Source organism: Tamandua tetradactyla, chromosome 26 (genome assembly GCF_023851605.1).
Source record: "Tamandua tetradactyla isolate mTamTet1 chromosome 26, mTamTet1.pri, whole genome shotgun sequence".
Classification (NCBI taxonomy): Eukaryota; Metazoa; Chordata; class Mammalia; order Pilosa; family Myrmecophagidae; genus Tamandua; species Tamandua tetradactyla.
In genome coordinates this window covers 37,991,162-38,015,963 of record NC_135352.1, presented here as the reverse complement: position 1 = coordinate 38,015,963, position 24,802 = coordinate 37,991,162, and the positions used below count along the sequence as shown (strand labels likewise).

General features: G+C 35.3%; 1 protein-coding gene across 1 annotated transcript; it reads left to right on the top strand.

Moving 5' to 3' along the window:
• Nucleotides 1–13,056: 13,056 nt before the first annotated feature.
• LOC143669762 (disintegrin and metalloproteinase domain-containing protein 20-like) lies at nucleotides 13,057–18,852 on the top strand. The gene is made up of 2 exons (XM_077144355.1): nucleotides 13,057–13,425; nucleotides 15,957–18,852. Exon 2 carries the CDS (start codon nucleotides 16,106–16,108, stop codon nucleotides 18,293–18,295), a length of 2,190 nt encoding a protein of 729 aa, XP_077000470.1. The 5' UTR covers nucleotides 13,057–13,425; nucleotides 15,957–16,105; the 3' UTR covers nucleotides 18,296–18,852.
• Nucleotides 18,853–24,802: the final 5,950 nt, after the last annotated feature.

Here is a 24,802-nt window from a genome sequence, read left to right as displayed (position 1 = left end):
TTCCCAGAATAATCCTTCTTCTTCTTCATTAATTCTTATTCTTCACTGAATGGGTGTTTTTGTTTTTCGTTTGTTTTTACTGAAGTATTCTCTTTTCTTTCCTGTTCCAAGGCCAAGCCCCTGCATGGTTTATGTGATTTAAATTGCTGTATCTCAATTGCAAACCCTTTTCCCATTTAATCTGTTTAGTTAATTAGGAATGTTAATCAGTGCATCACATTTATTCTTGCCAATTCTTTCCTTTTCCTTTTTGCCAAGAGGAGGCACTAGTGTGAGACTGGTAAGCTGGATACAGTTTCATTGCTATATATGTAGTGCTGCTGCAGCAACGGCCTTCACCTTGGCAACAGCAGTTGCTTTCATTCACATATTTTATTTTATTATGCCACTTTATTTTATTTTTCTACTAAACGGACAGCATTTTGAGCCTCAGAGATATGAGCAGAGCTGACCAGTGACCTACACTTAGTTTTCTGGGGTCCAGCCTCTATAAGCCCTGCACCAAGGTGTTCAATTTCCAGCACCAGGGAGGCTGAGAGGTTGTTTATCTACATCCACGGGGCTTATCCTCTGTTTTAGGTTTGAATAACCTCAGGCTTTTGATAATCTCATTGCCCCTCATTTTTCTCTTTGTTCTCCAACAGCTGCGTCCCCAGTTTCTCATAATTCATAATCCCCCTTTAAAATCACTAATGTTCATCTTTTTGTGACTGAATTCAGACAGCAGCATTAATCCCCTTGATATATGGAGAATACAGGAGTTGGGTATCAGAGGTCTTGAATTTTTCTTAATGCTTAATACTTTAAAAATACTTAACCCATTATAAAAATGATTTAAACTTAGTACTTCTTAAAAATCTGAGATGAAATGATAACGCCATGTCACTCAATCCTTCTTGGTTTCTGGGTTGCTATGACAAACACACACAATGGGTTGGCTTAACAACTGGAATATTGGCTCTTGATTAAGTGGCTAGAAGGCTTGCTACCTCTTGGTGCCAGTAGAGTTCTGGTTGTCTGGGAATTCTTGGGAACCTTCTTTCCTATCACATGGCTAAGTACTCTCTGTTCCCTTCCAGTTTCCATTGAATTTCTGCTTCCTACTCATTTCCATGGCTTTGCTTTTCCATGTTAAAATTCCTTTTCTTATAACGACTTCAGCCATTGTTCATGAAGAACCACTCTCACCCATTTTGCACACACCTTAAAAAATAAACAGCTTTAAAGTCTTATTTCCAAAAGGGTTTACACCCACAATGCTTGAGGTTAGGACTTGAACATGCCTTTTTGTGGAGCTGTGATTCAATCCCCAGCCAACTCCTTGGTTAACTTTGGTTGTAAAGTAAGATTAAGAAGATATTTGCAATTCTATGTAGAGCGTAATAAGCTTTGGCATATCAGTATTTCCCTGGAGTGGGGGCACATTTAAACAATTCCAATTACATCTTGAAAACCATAATCTAAAGGCATCAGAGAGCTATGGAAGCAATGAGGAATAAATGAACTAAAATTCCTGGCAAATGACCTAGATTTTCCACTGCAGTTCTTGATGATTCAGGATGTGAATTAAGGATTAACTTTGTCCTTATTAAAGGTTTATTCTGAATGAAAGAAATTTAAAAATGTTCCTGTGACTACAGAGGACTAGACTGATAAATTAGGTTTGAAGAGTCTCGTATTCACAATCATATTTTTTTTCAATTACATTTGCTAAACTTGAGGTCTCGATGAGATACTTATGAGTTAGTCTGCAATTTCTAAAAAATATACTTTTCAAAATCTATGGTTTACTCATAAGTAAAGACAAACTAGAAGGGGGCTAGTCTAAAGCACATGTACTGCTTTCCTATGAAGACACTTAATGTGAAATTGAATTTGAGAAAAGACTGGGTTGTGAACCTTTGAATGACAGAGGTCAATTATCAATAAACTTTCATATCTGAGTAGATAGATAAAAGTTTGTAAACTCTCAATTTGAAGTTTAGCAAAACAATTCCTGAGCAACACAGGCACATGAAAATTTGTCCAAGTTTGACTAAAAATTCACTCTACTGTGACTTAGCTCACTACATGATTGAATTGCTTAGGAAAAAAATTTTTTTTCTGGTAAAGCCACTTGGAATTTCTTGTACTTATTTTATACAAAATGATCAGTATAAAAATAATTGCCAGTCATGGCTAAAGTTAAAATTTTTGGCCTATATGAAGAGAAAAAAAAGAACAAAAAACAAGAATAAACATAGAGAATCTCTTGGTAATGTTAGAAGTAAAGATAGGGGAGTGAGAGTACATGAAAAAAATGGCTATGATTAATACATTAAAAATAGACAAAAATATAAGAAAGAATATAAAGTACCCTCAGTAAATTGGAATCTATACAAAAGTGCCAAGGAATATCCTCAATAAACCGAAATCCATACAAAGGTGTCAAGTATTTTTAGAACAAAAATATAGCATGTAATAATAAAAACTAGTGGGAGGATTGAAGAGTAGTTTGGATAAAACACAATACAGAACCATTTAACTGGAAGAAAGGTCAGTGGAGAAATCCCCATCCTGAGGTACAGAGGAAAAATAAAGGATATAAAAGAAGTGCAAAGATATATCATTATATCAGAAGTTCTAGCATCACTAAGTCCTGGAAAAATATCACATATGTGCCCAGCATATGTGCATGGCCTTACAGACTTATCAGTATGAATATGATAGGAAGAATCTTCTTAGCTGTATATGCTCTGATTCTCTCTGCTAAACCTCTTGCTGGCTTGTCATTTTCTTGCTATTATTAGCTTCATAGAGTTACCAGCCCTGTCTTAATTGCTTGCTACCAAAATCACCAGTGTTTCCAATAAGATCATTAGTTACGAACGTCTCATTCTTTGCTCTAAATATATTCAGTCTCTCCAAGAGGAGTAGTCTTTATGGTCTGGCTCCCAGCTGCACATTCACACAGGAATTGAAAGGGAGGACAGCAACCACTTTTCCCATAAAGAGAGCCCCACTCTCCAGGTAGACCAGGGAAGGTAGCGATGACTTTCCTCTCTTTGCATGGAACCTCTGCCTTCCAAGTGAGCTATAGCAAAGAAAACTAGGGACTCCATTTTATACCCTGTAGTACCTGGAGCAGGACCTTCCCTCTATGTGGGTCACTGCCACACGAAATACAGTTTTCACAGCACGAGGCTTTGAGAGGGATTAGGTAAGTGTGCAGCTTGCCCCTGATTGAATGAAGAAATGGTGCTAGTCTGGCATCTTGGGAATAAGGAAGTCCCCTGTATCTGGGCATCTTCCGATTATGGATTTTACATGACACAGAATTCTGGAGCCTGTTGTAAATACATGCCAGGAATTCTTACTGCTCTTAACACAATTTAGCAAATTTTTTGCGTAAATGTGTGTACATTTGTAGTATTCCCGTAGGTCAATTTCCAGAAGTGTAAACTTTTCGCATAGCCTTAACTAGTTAAATCATTGTTATCCTGTGAAGAGGGTTCATCATCTCCTTCTGTAGCCATTCTTAACTCCTACCCCCTAGACATCTCATAGAACAAACAACAAAGCTGGAGATTTACACTACCAGGTATCCATGCTTAATATAACGCTATGGTAATGATGTTAGTGTGGTGCAGACTAGTGAAATAGACTGGAGACGACAGATGGCATATTAGTCATTGCTGCCGGGTGAACTGGCTACCCATGTGGAGATACTGACTGGTACTGATTGATAGCACTAAGAATTGTCTCAGTATCTTTTGATTTTTATTTTTATTGCTCATACTCTCCTTATCTGATTTTTTTATTTAGGTTTTGCTACTTTTGCAAAGTGGGTTACGCAATTTTTGCTAATATATATTTATCAAACAATGTGTGTTATAAGAATTCTTGATCATGGACATTTGGATATGTCACCATAAATCCTCCTATGATAGTATCTTTTTCTTTACCTGATAGTATATAACCAAACTGATTCCATGTGGATTTCAAATCTATTTGTCTGAGGGAAATCAACAAATCTATTACAGGAAGGCTCAGAAGTTAATATTTATCCTGTAGTAGATGGAAATTAGTTAAACAGAAACAAAATCTGGTAAGAAAGAAAATACTTTATAAAAAAAGAATTAAAATTTTGAGTGTCTCCACTTCTGGAAAAATGTTTAAAAGAGGAAAATCCAAGTATTTTGATTACATGAGAATATTTTCACAAATTACTTATGTTAAAAATGACTGATATGCAGGATACATATTTGTCCGTGAAACTAATGAGATTGAATAAAGACACATTATAGAAAACAAGTAAGAATTCAAAAGGTCACTAAAAGAAGATATCCAATGGCCAATAGACATATGAAATGGGGCTCAATTGTTTTAGTTATCAGAGAAATACAATGAATATTGGTGTTTGATGCAATTTTACATGCATCAGAATGGTGAAAATAAAAATATAGGACTGTATAATGTGTTAGAAAGCACACAGATTTATTTAAAAACCCAGACTTTGGTGTTGGGTGTATAAATTGGTCCAAACGCATTGGAATCCTCTTTGAGGTTCTACTGAGCCTGGCCGTATTTATGTGATCTGAGCAATTCAGAAATGATTTATAGGTCCAATGGAAATGTCTGCATATGCTTTCTGAATGTTTAGAAATATTTTAATTCCAAGAACGAAAAACTGGAAACTACTAAATGTCTATCGATGTTAGACTGGATAAATAACTTGTGGTATATTCAAGTTATATGGGATCCTAAGTAGATAGGAATGAAAAACAATGCTTTTACAAATATATTTAATGATGTGAATGGACTTTACAACGAATATTGAGTGAAATGAACCAGTTACAAACAAGTGTATATTGTATGATTACATTTATATGAAGTATGAGACAGGGGAAACTAATTGATGCTGCTAGAAATCTGGATTGGATTTACTCTTGAAGAGAGGTAGAAAAGGGCAGAGAACCCAAAGCATGCATATTATACTTTAATGACATTTATAGAAAAAAATGTTATAAAGCACTGAAAGTCTTAGAAAATGTAAAATTAAGTTTGAAGACAGGAACCAAACCTAAAAACCTAAATCTTCTGAACCTTTTATTATGGGCTCCCCAGCCAAACTTAACTGCACTAACCTCCTACTTTACACAGTTTAAGTAAAAAGCAGTAGGACTTTTCTCCTCAAATTTCTGGTTTCAATTCCAAATATATCTTTTACTATGCTAGTTGGGGATTTTTGTTTAGTTTTTATTGAAAAAATGGTTTAAAAAATTTTTTAAATATTAAAATGGGAAATTTAAGAATTCAAATTCAACAACTGTATAAAAGATGGTGAAATCTATTAGCAGAGTCCTTTCTTACTAAATTAAGGTGAATGTAATTTTGGATGTATTATGGGCATTTTATTAGTGAGTGCACAGGGAAGAGACTATGTATTTAAAATAAAAAGTCTATTTTATTGAGCAGGAGTTCATATTTAATTACAACTTCTGGTATTTTGAAATAAAAAAGATTAACTTGAGGAATTTAGTAGAAAATGTGATTTCCTCAGTAATTTTTCATTCTTTTGTTTTTTAAATAAAATCAATTGACAATTTAATATTGCTCCAGCAATGAATAAATCATGTTTTTTTTTTAATTCAGCAATTTTGACTGAGACAATTCTTAGTGCTATCAATCAGTATGATTAATAATCAGGTAACTTAGTAACATATTTATATAATGAATTTTTGTCAGAAGTGTAAGAAAGAAGAGGGAATTGTTACATATGAAATAATTATAATTATGCATATGACTGCTAGGGAAATTTGAAAAGTTACTTTTATAATAATCTCAATCTTTACCTTTGAAGATACTCACTTCAAATTCCAACTACCTAACCAATATTTTAATTGGTTAGTTATAGTAGTCAATTTAAAAGAAAAAATACTTGTGAGTCTTCACTTTACACCCTGCCATGTAATTCAGTTTTTTGTTTTTGTTGTTGTTTGTTTTGTAATTTGATTTTTTAATAGTAGTTCATATGTTTTCTTTAACTATACAACTTTGGATATTTTTTTGTAACTTTGTTAGTGAAAATTATGACTTTCATTACAGCTCTTTAGTCCAGAATTTTGTACCAAATATAAAAGTTATGTTTACAAACAAGCATATGCAAACTAATTTCTTAGGACAAATTTTCACATTTCTAATATTTTAGCAATATTCTTATTTTTCAAACCATGAAATTATTTAGTATTACTTTAATTCACAAATCTTAAAACCTATGCAAACATTTATGTTGAATAACAACCAGGTTGCAGTAGAATTGAGATGGAGCACAATTTATATAAGATAAGAAGAAGCAGTATTAATAAGTCAAGGATACTACCAAGAAATTATAAAATAAATCACCAAAAAATAACAAAATAAAATGTCACCAAGATTATGCAAAAGTAGAAAATAAAAGAATTAAGAAAAAGTTAAGAATTAACGGATTTACAGTACAGTGATCTTTGTAAAGAGTTATTAAGAAAATATAATTGCAAATACCAAACACAAAGAAAAAAATAAGGCCAAAACAACAAACCCTTGAAAGACAAATAAAATGTTCAAAGTATAATATGAATAAGTGCTAAGATGAAAGTGCACCTTTTGGCAAAATACAAGAACCTTAAAAATAAATGATAAAAATGAACAAAATACAAATAACATCACAATTGGATTGTTAAGTTAAAATCTACTCAAAGAAAAATAACAATCATAGCAGGATTTATGGTAACATATCCAAATATTGATGAATTTTTATAACAAACATTTTTTGAAAAAATTTTTTAGCAAAAATTGTGTAGCCCACTTTGCAAAACTAGCAAAACCTGAATAAAAATCAGATAAGGAGAGTATGAACAATAAAAATAAAAGGCTGTTCTTATTTCTGAGCATATATAGTATGAGATAACTCAAGGTTGCCTGTTATATCTCCCGTAAGGCAGTCATAATTGCAAAGCTTTGTAACATGAAATTGTGATGTGACTTTTTTTACACTAGAGTAATTTTGTTTACACTAGAGTAATATGACATTCTTTAATTCATATGACATTCATTTTTCAGTCAACTACTGTGCTCCTTTGACCCACCGCCATCATCAGTTTTTCCGAGTACTTAATTCCCTGCACTGCAGAGATTCTTCAGGCTGATCCTGTGTCTGCCCTGCCCCCGGCTCCGAGCAGTCTTTTGTACAAGGACCCTGATTCCTTTCACAGGAGAATGGCACTAGGACTATAACCTAGGTACAGGGTTTGCTTTTTTTTAGCTTCCAGGTAGTCCCTGATAGTAGACAAAACTAAGAGATAGACGTGTATGATAAAAATAAATTCATTGAATATTAATATGCTTAGCATATTTTATGAAAGAAATCATATTATTCAAAATAAATTATACAACAACAGTGACATGGTTTTCCATTTTTGCAAGTCTTGTTAATGCATGGCTTAACAGAAGAGAGCTGGGTTCTGAAATCTGTTTCTCCATCAGTGTATATTTGATAATGTATCAGTGGTCTGTAGGGTTCCTTATACCATACTTTGTGAACCACTGATTAAGAAGAACTAACAATATTAGATGCATAAATAAATTGTTGCCCCTAAATGAAAACATGCTTATATTTGAATCAAAGTAGTGTCTCAAATCTATTAGACATGTCTTGCACGAAAGACAGTTAAAGGACATAGAATTGTACCTACTTATAATGATAATGAATACTTATATGTTTGCATACAATATATGTGGATATGTATTTATGTATGTATATGTGAATGTATGCGTGTAGAGAGACAGGTACACTAGCACATACACACACACATATATATATATTTGCAATATCTTTAGGAAACAAAAATTATATCATTGTTGAAATTCTGACAAACAACTGGTGTCTAAAAAAAACAAATGTTTTCAGACTGATGTAGAAAAATGGGAAGCAACAGAGAGAAATACAGACTGTTAAAGATAGAAAGAAGTTATCCGTACTGATGAGATCAATAATCCTTTCGGTACTTCTGAGAAACTCCAAACTCAGATCAAAAAAACATAAAAAAAACTCAGACAGTTTTAAAAAAAAAGTCAAACAATTGAAAGTCTGCATTCTAAAGAGCTAATCATTTGGATCCATTCTGTTTCTGAAGATTAGGTGTTGAGCTCTTAAATGAAAAGTAGAATAGAGCTTAGTATACTTCAGACCACTAATGGAGGGAAAGGAAGTAGCACGTTCTTTTGCTTACCTTAAGGTTAAAACTGAAATTCAGCACTCTGTGGTTAGTGTTCTAGTGTTCCAGAATTCCAGAGCAGATTATAAAAGCGAAGCCAGAAAGTTTCCATGTAAAAACAGGTAATTGTAAAACAAGAAACAGATAATAATCTGTGATAAACAAAATGTTGCATTTTTTCTAAATTATTAGTAATCAATTGAAAACTCAATCAAGATTTAGGAACAGACAAGAATGAGTGCTTATAAATTGACAAATATTTTCTTATTTTAAACAGTTCAAAATCTTTATCTATGAAGACATTTGAATTAAAAATTGGGCAGGCAATTGAAGAGATATGTTGGTACAGTTTTCTAAAGTTTTTATTAGACGGTTTCTATTTTGCACTAGACTATGAACAATGGAAGAATAATGTTATGCTGTTTGCTTTTGCAATATAGTTCTGAAAATTTTCCACAACTGTAATTAGCTTCTTTTCATTTCATTGGTTTAAAATTTTAATTCAGTCTTGGGAGCAAGATGGTGGCATAGTGAGGTGTGGAATTTAGTTCACCCTCCAGAGCAGTTAGCAAGTAGTCATATATGGTACCAAACAACTGCTGGGAGAATGTCAGTGACTGGACACACAGTGTACACCGCTCTGGACAAGGTGGAGTGGCTGAGATCCCATGCAGAAGTATAAGTCCCCTAAGCCACAGAGGCTGGCACCCTTCACCATGGACATAGTAGACTGGTACCCGGAGAGGAAAGGAAGTCCTTGTTTACTAGTAACAAGGGCTTAGCTCAACCAAGCTCCAATCGTGGAATTAATTAAGAAATTCTTACCACTGAAAACAGGCCCCCCACACAGATAAATCTGGAACAAACACTAAAGAAACCAGGAGTTTTTGCCTCGGCAAAGAGGGGTTGGGGCTGATGGAAAAAAAAGGTTTTTGAGTTGGACAGCACAAAATGTTGGAAAAGTACTGGATCCCAAAAAAGGAGGCACATAGAAACTATAGATACATAGAGCCTCATACCAATTCAAGCTCTTGATTGGCAAACCAAGGAGCAGGGATCCGGCTCTGAAAAGGCTTTTTTTCCTTTTTATTCTTTTTTTTTAACCTCTTAAAAGCTCCTTAGATAGAACTGGAAGCACTCTAGGGATCCAGTGCTGCCCCAGGCAAGGGTGGAACTAAAGCTTCTCTGATAGATAAAGTAACTAGTCAGGAGAAAGGGGTTAATTCCCAAAAGAGTGTATCTTCCCCACAAAAAGGGAGGGGGGCCCTTGCTCAAGTGGAGTCCCTCCCTCAAGGAATTAAGGCCCCAGGGGTTGCAAAACAGAAGCAATTAAAGGTGTCCTATTACCTCAACTCTGTCTCAACCATGCCTCCAGCAGGGAGAGGCTATTGAAATTAAAGGCATCGTATCACTTTATGTTGGTGGGAAGCTGCAGGCAGACAGGCACTAGATGCTGGGCAGGATAGGAAAAGTACAGAGTCTAGAGGCTTCATAGGAAAGTCTGATAATCTACTGGGTCTCACCCTCAGGGAAAACTGATGTTTGCTACTCTTTGGGGAAATCTGACTGGGGTCTATGAAATCTGATGAGACCGTCCTCAAAAAAAGGGCTCCATATTAACAGGGCAAGAAGCAGTAAAACAAGAACTAAAAAATTATGATCATTTAAACAGAACCTATGCTAGAGGACTAGAATAAGTTGAACTGACTGTCAAAAAACAGATAGAGAACAAAGCCATCTGGTAAGAAAACCTAAGGTAAAAAAGTGAAAACAACCTGCAGAATAAACTAATTAAGGAAATCAAATGCCTAGAAGCCACCAAAAAATAAGAAGTCATACTAGGAAAATCAAAGATATGATACAGTAAAAGGAACAAACCATCACTTCAAATGGGATACAGCAGTTGCAACAACTAATCCAGGATATTTCACCAAACATGCAAAATCTCATCAAAAGTCAAATCAGTGAGTTGAGGGAGGATATAACATTGGGTGAACATAAAGAACTTAAAAGTTTGAAAAACAATAGCAGAACTAATGGGAAAGAAAGACACAATAGAAGACATGATAAAAGACATGAAAACCTAGAACAATAGATTTGAAGAGTCAGAAGAAAGGATTAGTTAACTAGAGGACTGGACATCTGAAATCTGACACACAAAAGAGAATATAGGGAAAAGAATGGAAAAATCTGAGCAGGGTCTTAGGGACTTGAATGACAACATGAAGCACATGAATACACATGTGGTGTGTGTCCCAGAAGGAGAAGAGAAGGGAAAAGGGGGAGAAAGACTAACAGAGGAAACAATCACTGAAAATTTCCCATCTCTTATGAAAGACATAAAATTTCAGATCCAAGAAGAGCAGCATATCCTGAACAGAATAGATCCAAACAGACATACTCCACAACACTTACTAATCTGATTGTTAAATGTCAAAGACAAAGAGAATTTTGAAAGCAGTAAGAGAAAAGCAATCCAGCACATACAAGGGAAGCTCAATAAGGCTATGTGTGGATTTCTCAGCAGAAACCATGGAGGTGAGAAGGCAGTTTTATGATATATTTAAGATTGTAAAGGAGAAAAACTGCCAACCATGAATTCTATGCTCAGCAAAATTGTCCTTCAAAAATAAGGAGTAGATTAAAATATTTTCAGACAATCTCTGAGAGAACTTGTGTTTCAGAGATTGATTGGCTTTACAGATGTATTAAAGGTAACACTACAGGCAGATAAGAAAAGACAACAGAGAGAGGTCTTGAGAAGAGTGTAGACTATTGGCAATTGTAAAAAAAGAAAAAAAATTAGATATAACATATAAAATAAAAAAGACAAAATGGTAGAAGAAATTACTGCCTTTTCACTAATAACATTAAATTTTAAAGGATTAAAATCCTCAATCAAAAGACATAGCCTGGCAGAACGGATTGAAAAGACAGGACCCATCTATGTGCTGTCTAAAGGGGACACACTTTAGACCCAAAGACAAAAATGGGGTGAAAGTAAAAGGTTTGGAAAAGATATTTTATGCAATCAGAAAACAGCAGGAATAGGTATATTAATATCAGAAAAAAATAGACTTTAAATGTAAAACAATTAAAGAAACAAAGAATGACACTAAATATTAATAAAAGGAACAATTCAACAAGAAGATATATTATAAAGATTGATGCACTGAGCCTGAGTGCCTCAAAATACATGAGGCAAACACTGACAACACTGACGGGAGAAGTAAACAATTCTTATGTAATAGCTGGATACTTCAATTCCTCACTCTCATCAATGGATAGAATATCTAGACAGAGGATTGATAAGGAAACAGAGGTTTGGAATAATACAATAAATGAACTGCATCTAACAGATATTTACAGAACATTACACCCCACAGTAGCAGGACACATTTTTCACAAATGTTCATGGGTCATTCTCAAGGATAGACTATAGGCTGGGTCAAAAAGCAAGTCTCAATAAATTAAAAAAAAATTGAAATCATATAAAACATTTCTTGGATCATAATGGACTAATGTTGGAAATCAAGAACAGGCATAAAATTCACAAATATATGGAGGCTAAACAGCATACTCTTCGGCAACCAATAGGTTGAAGGAAGAAATTTCAAGAGAAATGAGAATGTATCTCAAGGCAAATGAAAATGAAAACACAACATGTCAATATTTATGGCATGCAGCAAAGGCAGTGTTAAGAGGGAAATGTATTGCCTTAAGTGCCTGTATTAAAAAAGAAGAAAGAGCAAAAATTGAGGAATTAACAGTTCAGTTGAAGAACTAGAGAAAGAACAGAAACTAACCCCAAAGCGGTAGAAAGAAAGAAATAATGAAGATCAGAACACAAATAAATGAAATTAAGGATATGAAAGCAATCAAGAAAATCAACAAAACCAGAAGTTGGTTCTTTGAGAAAAATCAATAAAACTGATGGACCCTTAGCTAGGTTGACAAAAAAAATAAAAAGAGGGAGAGGCTGTAAGGTAAATAAAATCAGAATGGAAGAGGAGACCAAACCACTTACTTTGCAGAAATAAAGACATTGATGAGAGGATACTATGAGCAACTATATGCTAATAAACTAGATAACATAGGTAAAATGGGCAAATTCCTAGAAAGGCATGTACAACCAAAATTGGCTCGGGGAGAAATTGACAATCTCAACAACCCAATCACAAGTAAAGAGATTGAATCAGTCATCAGGAAGCTCCTAAAAAGAAAAGCCCATGACCAGATGGATTCCCATGTGAGTTCTACCAAACATTCAAGAAAGAATTAGTGGCAATCCTGCTCAAACTCTTCAAAAAAATTGAAGAGGAGGGAAAAGTACCTGACTCATTTTATGATGCCAACATCACAGTTATGTCAAAGTCAAACAATGAAATAATTTCTCAGTTTTGAAAAGACAACTGAAGTTGACTGAACTAATCCTTAATTTTACTTCACTTAAGAACAGAGCATGTAGAAAATTGGATAGAGCCAAAGTTTTCTCATAATGCGTATGGATATTCTCTTAAATTTATCACATTTCCCTGGCCTAATGTTTTGGCAATTAAGTTAATACATAGCAAACACACCTAAAGGAATGAAAACTGAAATGGTTAAAATGGTCCTTGTAGTTAATTGTGAGCAAAGCTGAAGAGAAACTGGAAGTATCTCAAAGTTATTATCTGAAATTATAAATAGATTTGTAGATGATTATTGAATTATGAAATCATTAGAAAAGGACTTAGAGGTGGTTTTTTATGGACGCTGAAGGACTTCTAGTGTTGCACAATATCATTTGATATTGAGTAAATAATCTAGGTTCACAATGACAGTATGAGGAATGTGGGGAAGCAGAAATGAGCATACTGTGTAGGGAGCACATAGGATCGGTTGACATAGCTAACTCATCTTCCACAATGAAGTGCAATTGAAATAAAGCTCAACAGAAACGATAAAGCCAGCATGGGGAGGAATTTAAACATTGGTTGCCATGGTCTATAGAACACAGAAAGTCTTGTTGCCAAGCAGTAAAATCTAGAATTTAATGAATTGAGTCAAAGAGGAGGAGATCTATATTGCATATTACCATGTGAGGTCTCAACTAAAATCCTTTGTTTATTGAGATGTCCAGTACTAACTTTCTATGTATAAGGCCACATCTAGAAATAATCATGAAAACCATTATTTAATTCTTCTACTGGTAAGTGATGCCAGAGTTCATTGATAAGGACAAGAAACCCCCAGTACTTGTGTAAGTGTGTACAGGTGCAAGCACTCACACAGAGATATGCATACAATAGAATTCTTTATCACTAAGAGTTCAAATTTGATGAAAGTTTTAATATTTCCAACTCCATTGTAGCTTATTTGGTTGGATGCACTACTTTGAACTTTTAATGGGTTGTTTCTTAGAATTACCAAAACAAAGAAATTAATAAAATGAGAGGTAAGTTGGTAATTTTGTATGGGTATTGAAAAGTTAGCAGAAAATTAGGGAAGAAGAAGAAAGAACTTATAAAAGATGAAGTATTTAAGAATCTAATTTGAGGTCTGTGCTAATATTGAATTAATCCACATCATTAATGGAAATGTTCCCTTCTCTCAGAGATATGGTCTTTGGAGTCATTGCATGAATAATGTAATATTGAAAAACGTGATCTAGTTAAGGTTTTTGTGGAGACTTCTCCCAAGCTGAGAATTTAGTAATAAATTCTGGTAGATTTATATGGATTAAGTTCATTTTCAGCAGTGACATATTGTTCATGTTTAATCAAGTCCATTACAAGAACCATCCATATTCCATAAGTTTACTGCAGATACATAAAGAGGAATATAGATAATAAATCAGGATTTTAGGTTTTACTCACATCTTAGAGATGTTCGTCCTCAAAATTGTCATGTAGAGATCTTGCTTTCTTGTGGGCACACTGCACTCTGGGAAATATGGTGATTGCCTTTTAGCAATGAAAATGTACCCAAGGAATCCAAGTAATGTCTGGGTTACATTAATTATTATGATAATGTTCAGTCTGAAGCAAGTGCTCCTCAACAGACTTGCAACTGCATAGCAAATCTTAATATCAAATTCCATATTAAACAAGGGTAATATGAAGAAATATTGGGTTTATAATTTAAACTACCATAATTGAAAGTCAATTTTAACAACTTTGAAAACAAAAGATAATATACATTTGCAGTCTAGTGCACCATATATAGTTAAGGAAATTCAGAAATTCAGAAAAGTAACAAGTAATATGGAAAACCAAAGACAACATATTAGAAGCATAGTGTTTGAAATATGTCTTCCTGTCTTTATTTTGCTGAGTTATTGGTATATCTTACCACAATCCTGAGTGTGTTTTCCCCTTTTAGTTGTCCCCCTGATTATAGCATGGAATTTATTTTTGCAGCAGCAATCACACTTTCTTAACCGAGTAAGGAAAGCAGGTTAAATGGTAAGTCCAATTTAGACTGAGGATTTTGGTAAATGATGGTTGAACTGGTGGAGTTCAGAGCGTGACTACATAGGGGGGGGAAAGATAAATGATAGAATATTTAAAAAGTTAAATGAAATGTGAGTCCTCTAGAAATGTGAGCACTTAGTTTTGATTAAGAATAATAGTTGTGGTCAACTATTTAAATTTAAGAGAGAATGGTTACAGCTGATAATAAGATACAGGTCTTGTCCACAGTTCGATGGCTAAAAATCTGTGAAGATGTATTGTAAGGTAAAATAAAATAGATGTTGAATTGTCACTCACATTCTTCATAAAAAGAGTCAACATATACATGAAATTATTGCTGGAGAACCAAAAGATACCAGATTCTTTCAAGTTCCTATCGAATTGTTTGCAGAGTTAGGGTGAGGGTGAAAGAAAGTTAAAGTGGTGAAATGGGATGGCAGCCTCTTTAGAGAATTGGAAGCGGCTTTGCCAATGCAAGATCATTGGGTTCAGGCATCTGGTCTATATGGGAAATGGACATTTTGAAAGAGTCAAGTTGTAATTGCACATAGCTTCATATTGTTGATTTGTAGGTTTTAATCAAATAAATTAAGTGTAAGTAGTGCAAGTAGAAGGAAGATTGCTACTGCTTTGCATGAACAGAACATTCCAGGCTTCACTGAGAAATATATGTAGGGAGAAGAAAATTAGAATCAAGAGAAAATAATTGAGCAGAAACAACTGAATATTTCAAGTGGACTAAATAGAGCCTAACACCAACCATAAAAACACCCTGCTCCACAAGTATATGTAAAATATATGAGAAAAATAATATATGAGATTTGTATGTGTTTTCTGCATAATATGGTCAAATAACTTAGCATTTCAAACTGAAATCAAGTACTATTAATATTTACATTAATTCCACAGGAAAAATATCAGGTCACTGCAGCAAAGAACGATGTGCTTTCTTTTCCCTTAAAATCATTTTGCTCTATTTATTGTAGAAATGTGCACATGCATTAATTTTTAGAGATAATTATAATGAAGTCTTATGTGTTCATTATCCAGTTTCAGTTATTATCAGACTTTAGCCAATAGTCCTCCTTTGCATACACCCGGTCTAATTCTGCTTCATCAATTTGAAAGAGCTGATACATGGCAGTATATTCAGGCATGTCTTGAAACAAACATACTCCCTTCTATCCCATACCTTTCTCTTCCTCGCCAATCCTAGCCAAATCAGAACAATGCCTATCTCTATCCTTCTTTTTATTTTTACTTATAGTGCTGCTGTGCTGATGGTTCTACTCTGGCAGAAGATAGAATTCTACAAGTCATGCTGCTGTAACAGCTAAGAGGGAGGAGCGAGACCAGCAGTGTCTCCTGCCTGCCCTCTTCTGCCCTCATCAAAGTCTCTCTCATGGTGTCTCTCTAATGGCTGGGGGTGAGGTCCTGCTGCAGGTGAGGTTCACTCTCCTGCTGCTCTGGCTGGAGGTGTTCCTGGTCCTCACTGGATGGTCCAAGGATGAGCCCTCCCAGCACCACAGCCCCCCAGAAGTGGTGATTCCCTTGAGGATAATTGGAAGAGGGAAGCACCTAAGGGCTTCAGGCTGGCTCTCCTACAGCCTGCACTTTGGGGGCCGGAGACACATTGTCCACATGAAGGTCAAGAAGCTTTTTCTGGCCAGGAACCTCCCAGTGTTCACCTACACAGACCAGGGTGCCCTCCTTGAGGACCATCCCTATGTTCAGAATGACTGTTACTACCATGGTTATGTGGAGGGGGACCCCGAATCGCTTGTTGTCCTCAGTACCTGTTTTGGGGGCTTTCAAGGAATGCTGCAGATAAATGATATCATTTATGAAATCAAACCCAAAATGTTTTCTGCCACATTTGAGCATTTGGTGTATAAGATGGACAGTGATGACACACAGTTCCCGCCCATGAGATGTGGATTGACAGAAGAGGAAATAATGCGACAATTCAAGTTTCAGGAGAGTGATAACCACACTTTGAAGCAAAGCTCATATGAAGGATGGTGGACCCACCTGTTGATTGTTGAAATGGCAATAGTGGTAGACTATAATCGATACCAAACTCTCGACAGTAATGAGACAAAAGTGCAGGAGGAAGTTTTCATTGTTCTCCATTTGGTTGGCACCATGTATGTACCACTGGAAGTTGAAATAGTTTTAACTGGTATTGAGATCTGGAGTTCAGGAAACCTCCTTCTACATGATGATATACAGACACTTTTGACTGAATTTTGCATATGGAAGAATAATGGAGTTAATTTCCGTATTCCTCATGATGTTGTACATCTTATTGCAGATAAGCCATTCGGTATCCATCTTGGCTTGGCCTATGTTGAAACAGTATGTGAGAAACATTTTAACTGTGCAGTTGTTAGTTTCAGAGGCTTTGGTCTGTCTGATTTTGCATTCATTATGGCACATGAACTTGGTCATAATATGGGGATGCTTCATGATACTACGTACTGTACATGTGGAAAAAGTACATGCATAATGTTCCCAGAAAAATCAGCATCAAATACATTCAGCAATTGCAGTTATGCTGAATTTTGGGATGGTGTTTCCAAAAGACCATGTTTGCGCAACAAAGCAAATCAAGAGCAACTAGTTATAAAAAGGAGATGTGGGAATAATGTCGTTGAAGAAAGAGAGGATTGTGACTGTGGAACTGTAAAATCTTGTAAAAATGATCCCTGCTGTCAGCCGAACTGCAAACTAACTTCTGGGGCTCGTTGTGCTTTTGGGGGGTGTTGTCAAAACTGCAAGATCATGCCATCGGGTGACATGTGCAGAGCTGAGGTCAGTCAGTGCGATCTTCCAGAATGGTGTGACGGAGCCTCTGCTCAATGCCCAGAAGATGTGTATGTGCAGGATGGAACGCCATGCCTGAGTGATGGCTACTGTTTCAAAAAGAGCTGTACTAGCCACGATGAACAGTGCAGGATGATATTTGGCAAAGGAGCCAAGAGCGCAAATCAGAGTTGTTACGAAAAAATCAACATCCGTGGTGACCGTTTTGGACATTGTGGCATGATTGAATATAATGAATATAAATATGTAAAATGTAATGTCTTTGATATCCTGTGTGGGAGAATTCAGTGTGTGAATGTGACGGAAATACCCCAACTGGAGCAGCATTCTACTGTGCATAGCATTGACTTCCATGGTGTTACCTGCTGGGGCACTGACTATCATTTTGGGATGACCATTCCTGATATTGGTGAAGTGAAAGATGGCACAAAGTGTGGTCCAAAAAATATCTGTATCCACAGGAAATGCGTTAGCATGCCTCCTTTGGACAGCGTTTGTTCACGTCAAACTTGTAACGAAATGGGGGTGTGCAACAATAAAAAACATTGCCACTGTGACTATGGATGGGCACCCCCAAGATGCATACTAAGTGGCTTTGGAGGTAGTGTTGACAGTGGCCCAGCACCTGACAGAAACGCGACAAAAGAGAAGGAACAGAGCCACCGTCCCTTTCTAATGCTTTTGCTTATTCCTTTGTTAGCATTACTTTTATTGTTGTTAATTTTGTTTTGCAAGAGACGCAAAAAACAAAAAGAGGAAGAGGATGTTAGTGAGGGCTAAGGAATGAAGAGCAAAATCTTATGATTCCAGAAACAAATGAAATCCCTAAATAAATTTCCCAAGAATTAGGTTTTAGTCTTCTAGCGGAAGAAATGCTTGTCAGAGATCATTGACAGAAAATCCCAAACATGTATTCTACTTCAGGAAATTCAGCTAAAGCTATTAAATAAAGGTCATTCCCAGAATAATCCTTATTCCTCATTATTCCTCAATGGGTGTTTTTGGGTTTTTTTGTTTTGTTTTTCACTGAAGTGTTCTCTTTTCTTTCCTTTTCCAAGGCCAAGTTCCTGCATGGTTTGTGTAAGATAAAATGTATCTCTGAATTGCAAACCCTTTTCCTCCTTTAATCTCTTTAGAAAACCAGGTATGGTCACCAATCAATAATGCTTTTTTTTTGGCCAACTCTTATCCTTTTCCTTTTTGCCAAAAGGAGGTGCTAGTGCAAGACTGGTAAGCTGGGTACAGTTTGATTGCTATACATGTCAGTGCTGCCTTTCTAACAGAAAAGAAAAGTATATAGAATATCCTTAGCAAGTTGGAATCTATACAAATGATCAAATGGGTATTTTAAATAAAAATCTAAAAAATCTAACAATTTTTACCTTGCAACAGTAATTGCTTTCACCCACCCTTATTAATTTTATTTTAATTTTCTACTAAACTGATAAACATTTTGAGCCTCAGAAATACCAGTAGAGCTGACCAGTGACCAACGCTAAGATTTCTGTACTCCAACCTTCATATGCCTTCCACCAAGGTCCTCAGTTTCCAGGACCAGGTTAGCAGAGAGGTTGGATTTCTAGATCCATGGGACCTACCTTTTGCTTTTAGGTTTGAATATCCTCAAACATTTCCTATTGCTGTCCTGTCCTAGGAGTGACATTTACTTCTTGTTAGTGACTTGTGGTGATTTCATTGTCCCTCATTTTTCCTCTTGTTTTCCAACAGCTGTATCCCAAATTCCTCATGTTTCATTATCTCTCTTTAAAGTCACTAATGTTTCTTTTACATGAGTTAACTCAGACAAAAACATTACTCCTCTTGGTATAATGCAAAAATAATCCAGATAAGGGAGCAAGAGTACATGAAAAAATGGCTGATTAATGCATTAAAATAGAAATAAATATCCAAAATATAAGAAGTATATAGAATATCCTCAGCAAATTGGAATCTATACAAATGATCAAATGGGTATTTTAGATAAAAATCTACTCTATTAAGAACTAATGGGTAGATTGGACAAATCATAATACAATATTGCTTAATTGGAAGAGAGGTCAATGGAGAAATCTCCACACTGAAGCACAAAGGGGAAAAAGTATATAAAATAAGTGCAAAGATATATTGTTATATCAAAAGTTCTAACATTACTAAGCCCTGGACAAAAAGAAAGGAGACTTGAGTAAAAGCAATATTCAAAAAGGGAATGAATGAACAAAAATTTTTAAATGAGAAAATTTATGAATCCATTGTTTCAGAGTTGGTTACACAGTTCTCAGATGGTCTGTTAATCTTTATAGTTCTTGTTTCTTTCTGTTCATCAAATTAGATGCATGATTCTCATTCTATCTTCTAGTTTTCTGGTTTTTTATTTGGCCAGCCCAAATATTCTATTGAACTTCTTTACATTACATTTTCATTTTGCTTATCACTGCCATCTGCCCTATTTTCATATCTTATTAAACTATTTCCCACTCATTGTACTATTCAGAGTGGCTTTTTTTGTTCAGCCAGTATTTAGTCAGAAATTGTGCTTAATCTTCTGGGGCTAGGGAGGCTATTACCCACTGCTGATGGATCTGCGAGTAATCTCAGAAATGATTCAAGCCCCTCCATGCCATGCATGATCTTGGAAATGATTCAAGCCTCTCCATGCCATGCATTCAACATATGTGCATGGCCTTACAGACTTACCAGTATAAGTATAACACAGGCTGTCTATGCCCTGGTTCTCTCTGTTAAACCTTTTGCTGGTCTGTCATTTTTCTTGCTGCTACTAGCTTCATGGAGTTTTTAATCCCCTCTTTGCTTGCTACCAAAATAACCATTGTTTTCAATGCAGTCATTAGTTACGAACTTTTCATTCTTTGATCTAAATACGGTTGGTCTCTGCAAGTACACCGGTCTTCATGGTCTGGATTTCCCCCTGGACAGAGCAACTGCACATATACACAAGAGCTGAAAGTGAGGACAGCAACCACTTTTTCCATAAAGAGAGCCCCACCCTACAAGTAGAATAAGGAGGGTGATGGTAGACACTGTTCTTCCCGGCATTCCTTCCCTGACGTGGAACCTCAGACTTTCAAGTGAACTTGGGCAAGGAAAACTGGGGACCAAATTTTATACCCTGTAGTACCTGAAGCAGGATCTTCACTTTATGGGTTGGTATAGAGTGAATGAACTATTTTGACAAATACCTGGTGACAAACAAAGAAATTTGGTGGAAGATAACTCCCAGGGCTGACTGTGGCCCTGGCATCATGGGATCAACAATTTCATCCTGAACAAAAAGGGGGAAAGAAGTGTAACAAATAAGGTATCAATGGCTGAGACAGTTCAGAGTCGAGAGGCTACTCTGGAGGTTGCTCTTATTTAACCTTCAGTTAAACATTGCTTCCTATCACAGCTTATCAAACCCCAACCAAAACTATTCCTGCCAGTCCTAATGAACACCTAGGGTATTATATAAGATTCTACAAAGGTTCCATGCACTAGGGTAATTTTCCTGAAAACTACAACCTCTAGATGGAACCCTGGACCAGATAAATCTTGAAATGTAGAGGGGCCAGCCTCTCCAGAAAATCAACTAGTTCCATCCCCCTATCCCATATAACTGACAGCCCCTTCCAACATGAAAAGAGTGGCATAGCCCAAATACCCGTAAAGAGTGGGATAGAAAGATCAAAGGTTATGGTGGATTTATACAGAGAAGGTAGGGTTTAACAAATGAATATGATTGCTGAATCACTGTATTGATATTTCCTTTAGTCTCCAGTATCTTAGGGCAGCTAGAAGTAAAAATCTAAAATTGTGGAATTGTAACCATACCAAATTCTGAAATCTGTTCTACAACTAACTTTTGCTAGTGCTTTGAAATGTATTGCTTTTTTCTTTCATAAAAAAAAAAAAAAAGAAAATTGATGAACCCCACTGGTAACATTTCATGAAACCAACAGCAGTTGTGTTTTCAAATCTTGGTGGCTTATCTCAATTACACCTCTTTGCATGTCAGTACATGCAGTTGGTTTAATAAGCAATGGAAAACTAAAATTCAGTCAATCCTTAAAAAAAAAAACACAAAGAACAAATGTGCTCAAATTGATGTAGGAAAAAAAGGGAAGTAGCAGAGAAAATATAGACTGTTACAGATAGACAAAAGTTATCTGTGCTAATGAGATCAATAATCCCACAGACACCTCTGAGAAATTCCCAAAGTCAGATCAACAAATCCAAAAAGACTCAGGCAATTAAAAAAGAGTCAGACAATTGAAAATCAGCATTGTAAAGAGCTAATCATTTGGAGCCATCCTGTTTCTGAAGATTAGGTGTTGAGATCAAAAAAGAAAAGTAGAGTAGAGCTTAGTGTATTTAAGACCACTAATGAAGGCAAAGGAAGGAGCAGATCCTCGTGCTTACCCTAAGGTTAAATCTGAAATTCATCACTCTGTGGTTGGTCTTCCAGCTTGTCAGAATCTCAGAGCAGATTATAACAGAGAAGATAGAAAGTTCCCACATCAAGGGAAGTATTCTCAAAACAAGAAATTTTATCACACATTTAGTGTGATAAACAAAATGTTGCATTTTTCTAAATTATTAGTAATCAGTTGAAAACTCAAGATTTAGGAACCCATAAGAATAAGTGTTTGTAAATTAACCCTATTTTTCATTCCAATATTGTTTGTTCTAATCTTAAATGTGCAAATATGTCTTTATTTTCAACTGTTCAAAATCTTTATCTATGGAGGCATTGCAAATTAAAAATTAGAAATGCAACTGAAGAGGTCTGGTGGCATAGTTTTCTAGTGGGCATTTTGTGGTTTCTGTTTTGCAGTAGGCTACGAACAATGGTAGAATAAAGTTATGCTGTTTGTTTCTGCAATATATTTCTGAAAATTTTCCACAAATCTAGTTAGCTTCTTTTTCATTTCACTGGTTTAAAACTTTAATTGCTACATCAAGGCTTTGACTTTCTGGTACATTTATTTGTTTCTCATTACATTTGGATTAATTGTTTTAATTTTTTTCATTTTAAAACTTCAAAATCTATTAAATACAATTCCAAACTAATGTATTCAATGTAGCCCTAAGTAAACATGGCCTTTGCCAGCCATTTTGTTGTATGTTGAGTACAACAGGCTGACAATAGAAGGATATAGTAGCTGTTCTTTATGGGGTAATAGTTCAGAGAATTAGTTTCATGTTCTAGAAGCTCAAGTTCCGATGACTGTTTATTGTTGGCAAAGCACTGTCATTCTTGTCCATCTGATCATTATTTTGTTTCCCTGGGATGTTTGGCAGTGGTGCTGGATCCTAAGAGGTAAAAACTCCCTTCTTAAGGCAAGTTTTTATTTGTTTCATTGAAGACATTTTCTTGGAATACTTTAAAATACAGGATACAATACAAGATATTAAGATAAGTATATATGTTATGACTATCATTATGGATATCAGAGTCATATTGCACACAAACACAAAAGCAAATCATATGCATTTAAAATGTTAGAGGAAGAAAAAACATATTAGCAATAAACTCAATCTTTTACTTTTATTGAGAAAAAGTCGCATGCCATACAATCCATCTAATGTGTGCAATGAATGCCTTTTAGTATATTCCTGAGTTGTGCTTTCTTCATGACAACAAATTCTAGAACATTTTCACCCACAAGAGGGTTTATTATGTTGTATTTTCTCATGGTTCATTCTCTGGCTTTTCTTCTTTTGACTTAGGTGACCCTAAACCATCCATTTCAACCACAGTGGCACCCACATATCTTTTTCTGAACTTTCAATTTGATTCCATTCATCAACATGTCTATCTTTATGCAAATACCACACTTTTTTTCCACTGTAGCTTTATAATACACTTTAAAATCAGGAGATTTAAAGTCCCGCAACTTCATTTTTCTTTTTCAAGATGTTTTTGGCTATTCAGTGCCCCTTTCCCTTCCAAATAAATTTGATAATTGGCCTTTTCAATTCTGCAATGTAGACTGTTATAATTTAATTGGGATTGTTTTGAAACTGTAAATCAATTTGGGTATAATTGACAAATTAATGATATATAGTCTTCCAATCTATGAACGTGGAATTTCCTTCTGTTTATTTATGTCTTTTCTGATTTCTTTTAGCAATGTTTGGTAGTTTTCTGAATGCAGATCCTTTACATTCTTGATTAATTTTATATAGATATTTGATTCTGTTACCTCCAATTATAAATAGAATTTTTCTAGATTTCCTCCTAAAATTCTTCATTACCGGTGTATAGAAACACTACTGGTTTTACAGCATTGATATTGAATCCCACCACTTTGCTGAACTCATGTATTAGCTCTAGTGGCTTTGTTGTAGTTTTGGGGACTATAGGTATAAGATTATATCATCTGCAAATAGTGAAAGCTTTACTTCTTCCTTTCCAATTTGGGTGCTTTTTATTTCTTTATCTTACCTAATTGCTCTAGCTAAAACTTCTAGCAGGATATTGAATAACAGTGGTGACAGTGGGCATCCTTGTCTTGTTCCCAATCTCAGTGGGAATGCTTCCAGTCTTTTACCAGTGAGTACTTAATGTTAGCTGTGAGTTTTTCATATATACCCTTTATCATTTTGAGGTAGCTTCCTTCTATTCCTATCTTTTGAAATGTTTTCTCAAGAGAGGTTGCTGGATTTTCCAAATGGTATTTCTGCATCAATGGAGGAAATCATGTTGTTTTTTTTCCCTTCGTTTTGTTAATGTGGTGTGTTATAATAATTTGTTTTCTCGTGTTGAAACTCCTTGCATACCTGAGATAAAATTCACTTGATCATGGTGTATAATTATTTTAGTGTGCAGTTGGATTTGATTTGCAAACAATTTTTGAAGATTTTTGCATTTATGGTTTTTAGGGAGATTGGTCTGTAATTTTCATTTCTTGTGGTTTATCTGGCTTTGGTATTAGGGTAACATTGGCTCCATAGAATCAGCTAGCATACCCTCTTCTTCAATTTTTGGAAGCATTTAAGCAATATTGTTACTAATTCTTCCTGGAATACTTGGTAGAATTCACCTGTGAAACCATCTGTTTCTGGGCTTTGTTTCCTTGGAAGGTTTTTATTACTGTTTAAATCTCTTGTGATTGGTTTGTGGAGGTTTTCTATTTCTTCTGGAGTCCATGCAAATTGTTTGTGTGCTTCTTCTAGAAAATTGCCCATTTCCTCCTCTACATTGTCTACTTTGTTGGCATACAGTTGTTTGCCAACAAAATTCTTATGATTTTTCTATTTCTATTGGTCAGAATTAGTGTCCCCTCT

Excerpts from the sequence above, each read along its gene's own strand:
- LOC143669762 (XM_077144355.1), top strand. The coding sequence starts at position 16,106 with ATGGCTGGGGGTGAGGTCCTGCTGCAGGTGAGGTTCACTCTCCTGCTG.